Source organism: Dicentrarchus labrax, unplaced genomic scaffold (assembly GCF_905237075.1).
Source record: "Dicentrarchus labrax unplaced genomic scaffold, dlabrax2021, whole genome shotgun sequence".
Taxonomy (NCBI): domain Eukaryota; kingdom Metazoa; phylum Chordata; class Actinopteri; family Moronidae; genus Dicentrarchus; species Dicentrarchus labrax.
In genome coordinates, this window is record NW_026136721.1 from 34,548,364 (window position 1) to 34,560,489 (window position 12,126).

Here is a 12,126-nt window from a genome sequence, read left to right on the forward strand (position 1 = left end):
AAATTACAGCCAACCCAATGTCTTCCTTTGTTGTTCCAACCTCCAAAAAAGGTTTTAGTTAAGTTAAAATATTCTATTCCTTCTAAACACACTGAACCCAGACTTTTTTTTACTTCTGCAGGGGTGACATAAAGTACACTAAAATGACCACATACACCCGCTCTCTCTCTCCCTCTCTTCATTCACTCTCTAGCTCACTCGACCAACTTTTGAATTGTGTGTTTCCGAACAGCAACAGACTAATCCTGCTCCAGATACCACTCCCAGCTGGAGATGTTCACACACACAGCCTTAATTATTTGGAGCAAAAACTTTGTTCTCACTTAGTGAAATGTCTGTCTGAAATGTCAATGTTTAGACTTGCACAAATTCACATGATACATTTCTTTGTATGCAGAGTTGAATTATGACGAGTTAGAAATGAATAATAGATTTCTATAATTCAAATTTCCCCAAGTGACTAAATGTCAGAACGCCTCTCCGTTACACTCCCACGCACTCCGTCAGCGCCGCGTGACAGAGAGCGAACCTGACACTTCAAACACTCTGTAACGGTCCTGGTGTCGAACGCAGCCCTGCAGTGCCACCACGTCGCTCCTTCCTCTCCGATTTGTCTGTTTTCTCGTCTTCCACCCCCGAGAGATCCTGTTTTACAAAGCGTTTAGTTAACATTAGTGTGAGAACAAGACGGAAACGGAGGAGAGGAGGGGAGGGAGGGAGTGGAAAAACGACAAACGACAAGAGAAAACAATCTGTGCGAGTGTTGTATCTGCTTCATCTGTCTGAGTCAGTAAAGGGCCGCTCGGCTCGCCGCATAATGAGGAACGCCGCCTCGGGGGAAGGAAGCAGCGCTCGCTTCCTTCACTTTCTTCTTCTCTGTTTGGTTTTTATTTTACTGAGAATCACTCACGGTGGAGGACAAGGGGGTGTGAGGAGAGGAGAGGGATGGGGAGAAAAAGTGGTAAAAGATGGAGGAGAGGAAGGGTGAAGATGTTGGAAGATTGTATTTCAGTGTAGCTGACGAGGAGATGATGGAGGGACAGAGAGGATGATGAGGAGAGAAGATGAGGTGCAAAAAGATGGAAGTGAAGAGAGAAAGCGGTATTTGGGAAGTAATTTGGGAAGTAAGGAAAGTTTTGAAAAGTGAAGACATGTTTGCAATGTGAGGGCATCTACGAAAGGGAACTGAGAGGGGGAAGACATGTTGGAAAGTAAGGACAGTTTTAAAGACATCAAAAAGATTTGACTTTCTGGAGAGTGAGGACATTTTCTGGGGTGAGGACATTTTCTGGGGTGAGGACATCTCGCAAAGTTAGAAGATATTTGTAAAGAAAAGGAGGACATTTTGTAAAATTGGGCAATTTTTAAGGAAGACGTTTTCAAGACGTTTTGGGAAAGTGAAGAAATGTTTGAGAAGTGTGGAGGATATTTTGTCCGGTTCTCGCTTCTCTAAAGGCTTTGTGAGGGTTAACATTTCGGCAAGGCCTGGGGGATTGTGGGTATTATATTAAGAAGCACAAACGTGTGTGTTCTGTTAGTAAATTCATGTTCTCATTACAGCCTGAATCGCAGTGAATTTGCAGCTTCAAGATGAATGAAAATGAAACAGGGAGAGATGGAAGTGCTTATTTTATTCTTTCTCTCCGTTCTTGTTTCTATAATTTCATTCATAGTTTACTCTCTCTACTTTTATGGCACGTCAAGTTTCTGTATGTGTACATTGTGTAGCGTTGCATTGTGGGTAGCCGTGCGTGTGTACATGTGATTATCAGCAGTCGTGTGTTTGGGTTGTTTAGTCTCTTTGAGGTATTGTTTTCACGAGTGTGTCTCTTCACGTGCGGTTGTCTCGACTAGTGTGTGTGTGTGTGTGTGTGTGTGTGTGTGTGTGTGTGTGTGTGTGTGTATGTTTGTGTTGTCGTGGAAACGCCATGGGCCTGACAGAGCTGTCAAACTGTCGGCGGCGGCGACCGGAGAATTCCAAACAATTTCACTGCTAATGTTGAGAAACATGTTGGCGATCCCCGCCGAGACCGAAAACCACCGAATATATAAATAATAAACACACACACACACACACACACACACACACACAGTCACTCTCTCACACACCTTAACAAAACGGCTGACAGTAATGTGAGTGTTTGAGCAATCGGCCCCTGTTCCAGCAGCATAAATATTTGATGTGATCCTGTGTCGAGGAGGAGGAGGTGAGAGGACGAGGAAGGAGGGGGGTGAGAGTGGGAGGAGTGGAGAGGGGAGAGTGAGGGGAAAATAATGTGGGAGAGAAGAGCAGAAAGGAAGAGTTAGGGGAGGTGAACAAAGAATGTGGACAACATGAGAGAGTGTGGGAGGGAGAGCAACGACGAGGTGAGTGGGGAATGGAGCAGAATGAGGAGGAGGTGAGACTGAAGCTGAAAGGGGAGGAGGAGGAAGGATGTGGGATGAAGCAGGTAGAAAACAATATGAAGATATAAAGTGTAAAGAAATGAAAGAAATAATGAGGCGTTTCACATTAAAATCCTTAAGAAGTTGTCTACTCCTTCTACCTCATTAAAAATTCCAGAGTTGATGATGTATTTCATTCTCAGTGTGCGCTGCTGGATCACACTGTAGAAGCTGCATACTGCATCAGGACTCACTCCGGCTCCGCCCCTTAAAACCAGGTTGCCAATGAGCTCAGAGAATGTGAAAACATCCTTCTGGAGTCAAACTCTGCACAGACATCATTCAAACACACTGTAGGAACAAGAAGAAACACTGATTTCTGGGGACTTACGGGGATAATGGTGTACACGCTCTCAGACAGTCTGTCCTGCGGAGCGTTCAGCGTGTTCCACTCAGTCGTACGCACAAAAAGAGAATTCAAACCCTGGCTCCTTTCACTCCGGGACAATCACTGCATGACGTTAGTGTGAATGTCGCATTGTCAGTTTTGGAACGTTTTTTTTCTGCCCCGATCCGACATCTGGAAGGTGTGGGGGGAGGGGGTTTCTGAAGCCATCCGACAAACAGCTCAGATTGAGCATACTGATAATTGTCTTCATAGCCACCTATTTCTTTCTGAGTTTTTTGTAACACCATAGAAGATAAATAAAGCCCAACCGGGTATCAGGCAAAAGTGTGTAATAGACACGCTGACCCACCGTGGCAGTGTCACGCTTTCACACATGTTCATACAGTCAAGTTAGCAACAATAAATATTCAGCTACACTTTCAAAACAAAGCTAGCTGAGGTTTCAGTTTGGTTCAGGAAAATAAAGAAAGATAAATACCTGGTGGAAGTGAAGTACATTACATAACTAAAATACGTCAGTGCTGACTTTTAGCTTCACATGGGACTGTTTGAACCATGACTTCATCGCTCTTTATACTGCACCTTTCACGTCTAGGAGAAGAAAAACACGACACTGACACTTTGCTGTGGATCGGCGGGTCTATTACAGGCCATTAGCATCGACATATAAAGATGAAGCTCTTTGGTACACGGTACACAGTTCCTATCACACTGGGGTGTGTTCATTTTCAGGTGAGTTTGGTTTTAATGAGCTGTTTGAAGCTATAAAAAGAGGGTTTTCTTATGACTGACAGCTGACCTCCTGACGTTTAATTCACTAACATCAGCTGATAAAACCTAAAATAGAGTCGCTGCTTTTTGTCACGTTCTGTGTCGCACTGTGTGTTTGCTTTACTTGTAAGAACTGGCAGAAGTAGCATCACAGGAAGTTCTGTCCTCACAACAGAATCCAGACACAGTCGAGTACAAGATGCAAATCAGCTCTGGTTGGAAAAAACTTTAGTTTCAGTCCAAACAGCAGCTTGAAAACTGTTTTCTGTCTGTTTTCTGCTTTCTCTCTCCGTCTGCCTTTATCTGTCAGTGTCTCTCTTTCATTCCAGTTTGCATTTTCTGCCGCATTCTTTATCAACATAACAAGATGCATATGTCTCTCATCGCCGCAGGACAAAACAATATTACAATAATACAAGAAACAATAACAGAAAGTAGAGCATGCAGGAAACACAATATGAATAAAAGAAAATTGAATTACAACCATAATTCAACTTAATAATCTCTCTCTCTCTCTCTCTCTCTCTCTCTCTCTCTCTCTTTCCCTCTCTCTCTCTCTTGTTGTCTTCAGTCTGCAGGAGTTTGAGGCCGAGTACCAGGAGCTCTGGGATTGGCTGATGGACATGGACGCCATGGTAACGGACAGTCACCAGCTGATGATGTCAGAGGAGCAGAGACATCACCTCTTCAAGGTAAGCTCTGCCGTCTGTCTGTGACTGTGTTTTACTGGTTTACTGGTTTCCAGTAACTTCAGTACTCTCCTCTCGGCCTCCAAAGTGGCGGAAATAATTAAAGAGTTTAAAAAAAAAAAACCTGCATTACAGAAGCAGTCCAAAGTCTGTACACTGTCCTGGACCATGTAACGTTGCTCAGGACATCCATTTTCAATCTTTTATAAAGCTTTCTCCGTGTCACAAAGTGATTCACTATATCTCCAGTTTGTTTCACTATGGAGGCGAATGGAGGGAGAGCTTCGGTTCAGGTAAGGCGTGTCCTTGAAGTAAGGGGCATACGTTTGTTAGCGACTGTTGCTGATCGTCTGGTTTTGCAAGACCAGCTGAATCTTAACTTGAAGTCTTAAGTCAGTGTGTAACATTTAGGAGGATCAATTAGCAAAAATGTAATATAATATTCATAGGAATGTTTAGATTAGTGAGTATAGGAATCGTTACCTTAGAATGAGCTGGTTGTATCTATAGACCCGTTCCTTCTGTAGATAAAAACCTCTCATTCTAAGGTCACAAACACACAACAATTCAATTTGCAGTTGATTTTACACTAATGGAAACATACCTATGAGTATTATATACCATTTCTGACTAGAGATCCTACTCAATGTTACACACTGGACCTTTAAGAACTGACTTGAGACCTTTAGTTGATGCCATGAATTCAACCACTGCTGAGATCTTTTTCTAAGCATTGTCAGACCCATATTACTGTAATATTTTTTTGAAAGATGTCAGGTGCACTGAGAGTGGACTCTCCAGAGGTCCACAGAAAGTCAGGCTGTGGGTCCTCAGTAGACTTGAAGACTTATGGATTTTGACAGCTCTCGCCACATAAACTTTGTGAGTCTGTAATTGTGGGGAGGTGTGGATGTTTGGATTCAGTCGATAGGTAGAAAAGTGTCGCAGGGTGTTGGCATCAAGAGTCTGACTGAAATTGATCTGTCAGCCACTTGTTCTTCTGAATTTGGTTAAAAGAAAGTTTACTGGGAAGCATGTTTTGCAGTATATTTATTTTAAACCCCTTAAAAGGTGAAATACACCAGCAGGTCCAGGCTGCGTCTGAATACACCACTGTCCTGTTTCCCAGCTTTGATCAGCTTTGTCACATTTTCTCACCTGATTTGACACCTTCCAGCCTCCGTACTTTCACTTCTGTCTGTGCAGCTCGACCTGTGCATGCCAAAACGTTTGGCTCTCGCTTATAACTTTTGCTGGTCAACGTCACACAAGTTGTGGTCTTGTGTCCAGAAATGGTTCTGTAGGTTCTTTAAACGGCTTTAATGGCCTCACTGTGATGTCACAAATCTCCCATCAGCCACCTCTGCCTCCATCATACAGAGGAGCGCTAAGGACCGTCTGCTAATCGAAAAGTCTAAGTGTGTAGAAACAGAGAGATAGCTGGAGCAAATGATGTCCTCCCACATTTCATTCATCCATCAGTTTGTCTGTCTCCACCATCCCTCCCTTCACTCCTCCCTCCACCTCCCCATCCCCTTCTTCCAGCCAAACACCACACACACACACACACACACACACTTACACACCCTGTCTTCATCCCTACCAAGGAGAATGGGATTACAAGGCATAGCCTCCCTCATAACCATATCATAGAGAAAGTGTGTGTGTGTGTGTGTGTGTGTGTGTGTGTGTGTGTGTGTGTGTGTGTGTTAGTGTCAGTGAGAATTTGTGTGTGTGTGTGTGTGTGTGTGTGTGTGTGTGTGTGTGTGTTTGTTCACTTCAGCCAAATGAGACAGAGGAACAGCATGTGTTACGATTAGAGATCTGAGTCATCCTCTTCTGTCCTTCACACACACACACACACACACACACACACACACACACACACACACACACACACACACACACACACTGATAGAGAATCAAAGACTGACAGAATATATATTCATGTTGCACAGTTAGAGTTGCACTCTAGAAAATGTCATTTTTAAAAGCATTTTTATACTTTTATGAAAACAAATAAAGTAAGCGGCCTGCTGTGAGCTGATCTACATGTGTCCAATGCAAATGAACTCGCCTGACAAACGTTTATGAATCAAGTTCTTATTTCACTTTATATGCAATGTCAAACGAGGAGTAACTTCCAGCGCTACTGGTGGTGCCACAATTAACATAACATTGTCTGTAACAGCATCAGGCTCATGTACATGCACTTTGTGTACATGCTGTAGGTTATGGTACATACAACCATTACAATACATTTTATTGTATTTCAATCAGGGCAGTGAGGAGGCCATATTTGTGATGTTTCAGTTGCACTCTAGAAGTAAAAAGTATTGAATGGATTAAAAATGGAGAGACAACTTTTTTATTCTTAGATCTTTAACACAAGTGGTTCATAATATGTGAAGTTTTTACTCCGAGTGGCGCCAGAGGGAAGGTCCTGTTGTTACCTGAATCACACGGCTCCATCCTCTGTATCAGCCGGCAGTTTAAGATATTTCAATCTCTACACTTTCAACTTTTGTACCTATTCCATGTTCATGTCACAGCAGCATACTGAGAAACAAAACTGCATCAGCCTCCTCCTGATTTTAATTTTCAGGAGGACATTTTGTGAAATCCTTGAAGCTATGATCTCTCCCAATTCTTCCAAACCAGTGGTTGCATCCAACGTATTCCGCTATAGCAACCGGAGGCAGGTCGGAAACGCTGCGTTACCTGAATAAAATGACAGATTCCTCTGGGTTAGAACATTGTTGGGATAATTTAAGTACACAAACCAATAACATATATAACATAATCATGAACTCTGAGCTTGAAGGAACTGTTGCATTTTGGGGAATTCTAACCAAACAGAACCACAGTGAAATACACTCACTGACCCTTAAAAACACAAATGTATGCATAAATCTACACAGACTAACATATCCACTATCATGCTGCTCACACACACTCTGGTTGGGGTCGAACCGCTGACATCTCACTCTCTTCTTACCCACAAGGCATTGCTGCAAACCAACACACACATAACTTTGTGTTGTTTTTTCCCGTTCTTTCTCTTTCTCCGTGTCGCTCCGTCCAAAACTTTTCTTTTTTTGTGTGTGTGTGTGTGTGTGTGTGCAGATATGATTTATTTAGTGGCCGATGAGACTCACCTGGCCTGCGAATTATTGATAAGTGTAAAGATGAACCTAATTTCTCCATAGGAGCTGCACTTAAATATTCATCTCCGTATGAATATTCATGGCGGCGATGATGCATGCATGAATTTTAGATGACTCTGGAATCGCTGGGCATTCTTCTTCTTCTTCTCGCTCTCTTTCCCTCTCCCTCTCTCTCTCTCTCTCTTTTTTTTTTGATGTGTCAACTCTGCTGTTAAAATATTGATGTGGAGCTCGACAGCGTCTCCTCGCCCGGTCCAAGGTCGCTTTCTTATACTGTTTCTCTCCCTCTTCACCACTGAGAGTTACACAGACAGGCCTGTATACTGTAAGCTGCTCATATTTGGCTCTTTTTATCATATATATCACTCACTTTTTACTTGTTGGCTTCGTTTCTGTATTTCCCACAGTGACTGCTAACTACCCACATCCTGTAGTTCATCAAAAGACACCAGGCTGCATTGTAAAAACCCTCCAATAACGGTAAAAGTCCGTCAGTCAGTCTTAAAAAAGTGCTTAAAGGTCCAACAGCTTTCAGCACATGTAAAATCACAGTATATGTACACATATATTTAGTAGTTTGTCCTTCATTAACCCCCGTTTGAGTGTTTCCAACCAAACATTTTGAAAATATAAGCCTGTTTTACCGCTATCTCTTTAAACATTAGGTGATGTAAACAAATGATTCATTAATAAGTTACCTAATATTAAAAATATATTACCATAATAGTCATTTATCAAGCTAAAATACAAACATTCTCAAGGTTCGATTCTAAAATCTGAGGAATATGCTGGGGGGGGTTTCCACTTTGGACTGTGTGTCAGAAGACAAAAGCAAATGATGTCAGCTTTGGCTCTGTGAACTTAATATTTTAATATATAACATTAGATATTCTACATTAAAAGGAGTTGATTAAACAGGAAAAACAGAATCATTGATTATAAACTAATTGTTGCAGGTCTACAAACATTTAACAGGATAAGAAGAAATAATATGAAATCAAAGTAGTGTCCTTAAAAGCAAGAATTACTGAGATAAAAGTTTGATCAAAGAAATAATGAATCAATATAATAATCAACAAAAAATGTGACTCCTCTCATCCGTCTGTATATTCATACTGAAGTTTCATATTCTGAGCAGTTTATATGAACTCTTTTTAAAAGGTTTTGTTACCCTAAGTTTAACAGTTAACACAGTGTGTGTGTGTGTGTGTGTGTGTGTGTGTGGGTGTGTGTGTGTGTGTGTGCGTGGTCTAAACCCCCTGTTTTTTCTGTGTTTTTTTCCTTCATGTGACCGTTAAAGAACCTCGCTGTGCTCCACTAAAATGCTGGGGGGACTCGACCCTGTAACCATAGCAACGCCAACAAAAGTTGTTCTTTTTGGAGTGTGTGTGTGTGTGTGTGTGTGTGTATGTGTATGTGTGTGTGTGTGGTGCTGAACTTAGAAAGAGTGAGAAGGGAGAGTGTCTATGTGTGCGTCTTTACATTTGTATGTTTGTGTGTTTCTTTGTGTGTGTGTGTGTGTGTGTGTGTGTGTGTGTGTGTCCTCCGGAAAAGGAAAGCTGGGCTGACAGTTGTTCCTGCGGGCAGGCTTGGCAGGCCGAGGCTCTACTGTTTATTGTGATGTTAGATGGAGGCACTTATCAACCTTGGAAAGGAGGGAGGAAGGAGGAGAGGACTGTTTGTGTGTGTTTTGATACAGATATGTGTGTGTGTGTGTGTGTGTGTGTGTGTGTGTGTGTGTGTGTGTGTGTGTGTGTGTGTGTGTGTGTGTGTTACAAGCACATGCTCACACCAGTGAACATGGAACAAAGATTTAAAAAGAAATCTATCCAATTTGTGGTCAACAACTGGAAGGTGTTTATTACTGTAAAAGGGGGACAATGAGACTTGTTCTGTGCTGAGACCTTCATCTGCTGCCAGGTAGAAAGAGTGTGTATCTGTAATACATCACCAATGACTCACACAAGTGTTTAGTTTATCTAACTGAACATCAACAGCCAAAATCACAAACCAAAGTCATTTGAGTGTATGTGTAGATATTCTCTATGTTTTCCTGCCAAGTAAAGTAAGTGGAGGTTTCTTATGGTAATGCTTCAGCGTGGGTCGAGCTGTGGCCGTAGTAAGCTTCCTAGAGGGGATCCAGTTACAACAACTGAGCAGAAAGAACTGAATGGCAGAGAAGTGGCACTAAGTTGTGAGATAAAAAACACGATTAATTCATTGCATTAACTATTATTTATTATATTTACATTTGCAAAAGTACTCCAGGGATGTTAGGATGCGATTACCCCGATTAAAGGAGGGTGCACTGGATACAATTTGAACTCAGGATGTGTTGTTTCTAGCATATTTGCATCTGTAAACAACAATTTATTCATCTATCATTATTATTATTCTTGCAGTTAGTGAGTTAAGTTGAATCGCATAGCATCAGGATCCATATCTCATCAGCCTCAGTGAGCCTCAGAGGCAGCAACCACTAAACCTACCACAACTAATCTCAACACTCCTCCATGTAATGTCTTAGCTGTCCTTTTCACATGCATCTGACATAACAAATATGCTTTATTTTGAAGGGGCGCTCCAATGATTTTACATGTATAAGTCCATTTAGTAACGAGGAGTACTATTCTGCCTGTGAGAACAGTTCTTTAATATCTTATGTGGCTCTGGAAGTGTGAAAAGATACCCAATGATGTCTCACATTGTGATTCAGACTTCAAATTGATAAAAGTCTGCATTACAAACTGGGGGTGTTGAGTTTGAAAGACATCCGAGCAGAGCGGCTGTAATGAAGGAGTAGTATTATGGGAAGCGGAAGATCCATCACTGTTTGAGCTTGACCCATTGCAGGGACTAGAATTTAAGCTATTTTGGTTTCAGTCTGGTAAAATCTGTCTCTCACCAGTCCCCCAACTGTATGGAAGCGTAATACTAAACTACTGGAGCGCTCCTCTAATCAATAGAGTTGTTTTCTCTGAGCACATAACGGCTCACATTTTACAAGTGTAGCTATGACCCGAAATGTCTGTTTAGGTTTCAAGTCGATTTTCTTGCGTTTTATGAGCAGGAATAGATTGTTTATTATCCTGGTGAAGGAGGACTGAAGCTGCTGCTGTTGTGCTGCTGACATTCTGCTTTCAGTCTCTGTCCTGTCTATTATATATATATATATATATATATATATATATATATATATCTATATATGTAGTCTATAGTAGTTCATTACTCGATTGTGCACCAATACTAAGTTACTTGCTGTTGCATTTGATTTTGTCTTGTCTGTTGCATTATCCTTCCCTCTTCCAGTCCACACTTTCAGAGGCGGTAGTGGACTCTGATACTGGTATCATAACGCACCCATTGTTATCAACCCCGTGCTAGCATGTCAGCAACTGGGCTAAATAACACTGTAGTTAGGCTACATTTTGGTGATGGAAAAACTGACATGGCCATTTTCAAATGGATCCCTTGACCTCTGACCTCAAGATATCTGAATGAAAATGGGTTTTATGGGAACCCACAAGTCTCACCTTTATAGGGATACACTATTTTGCCCAGTGTATTTGAATATTTCTGCATACTGGGGACCATAAACAATATTGGAATGACATAAATTGGGAATGACATACTTTCTGCCACCCCTGCATAAGTTAGGGCCCCTCTTGTGCCCCCCCCAAAAAAAGGGGGTGATAACGCCCCTGACAGCATGTCTTTGTCTTTCTGTCCATCCTTTCTTCTCTGTGTGTGTGTGTGTGTGTGTGTGTGTGTGTGTGTGTGTGTGTGTGTGTGTGTGTGCATGTTTGTGTAATGTGTGTGTTCTGTTCATTCTCACTTTGTTCAGTGTGTGTTTCATCTGTGTTTCCCTGATTGTAGGTGTGTGTGTCCAGATGGTGTGTGTGCACCTTGTTTTGTGTCAGTTTGTTGAGGGTCCACAGGGAGATGAAACAAGCATCAGACCTTGTAGGTGCTGTCAACCAATCACACATCAAGGCCCCTGTAGTTCAGCCAATTGATGATCAAGGTTCTGGCCCTGAGTCCCACAGGAGGCGGAGCCAACATTCATTTCCCAGAAGTGTCAGTGTGTGGGTGTGTGTGTGTCATTTCACTGACCGTGGTAATATTTTGATTGAGACACAGAGAAATGAACAACCACACACACACACACACACACACACACACACACACATACACACAGCCACTAAAAATGCACAGGGTGACATTAAAGCGTGGACATAATGTGCAAACACACACACACACACAAAGTGAAAACACACACATTTGATGTGTCTTTATCGTATAGAAACACATTTGGTATCAGTAAAAGTTTAAATTACAAATGAAAAACAGCCGGAGGGAGAGCTGCAGAAGAAAAGAATAGAAAACAAGAGCAGTAGAGATCGATCAGAAGCTTCAGAATCAGCTGATGTTCTTTACAAAGAAAAATCACAATTATTAAAGAACAATAATGTTTTACTGCCTGGTCTGCACCAACTGAGGCTCATGAAGAATATTTAAGGATTTATTTTTATGGCATTAACAGGTGAGATTGTCATAGTGACATTTTATAAAGTTATTCATGGTTCCCAGATGATGAATCCTTTCAGGTGTTCAGGTCCAGATTAAAATGTACCAATATTTGATGGATTTTTTAAAATTAATATAATAAAATACAGCAGAAGTATAGTAAATATACAGTAAAATG

At 41.6% G+C, this 12,126-nt stretch overlaps 1 protein-coding gene across 4 annotated transcripts in view; it reads left to right on the forward strand.

The window, feature by feature from the left end:
* The window catches only part of akap6 (A kinase (PRKA) anchor protein 6), a 200,152-nt gene that overhangs the window by 113,992 nt on the left and 74,034 nt on the right, over positions 1 to 12,126 (forward strand). For all 4 annotated transcript variants that reach the window (XM_051383743.1, XM_051383746.1, XM_051383745.1 and 1 more), the window contains exon 15: positions 4,137 to 4,257. In XM_051383743.1, coding sequence (XP_051239703.1) covers positions 4,137 to 4,257 — 121 coding nt within the window. The remainder of the gene's footprint in view (positions 1 to 4,136; positions 4,258 to 12,126) is intronic.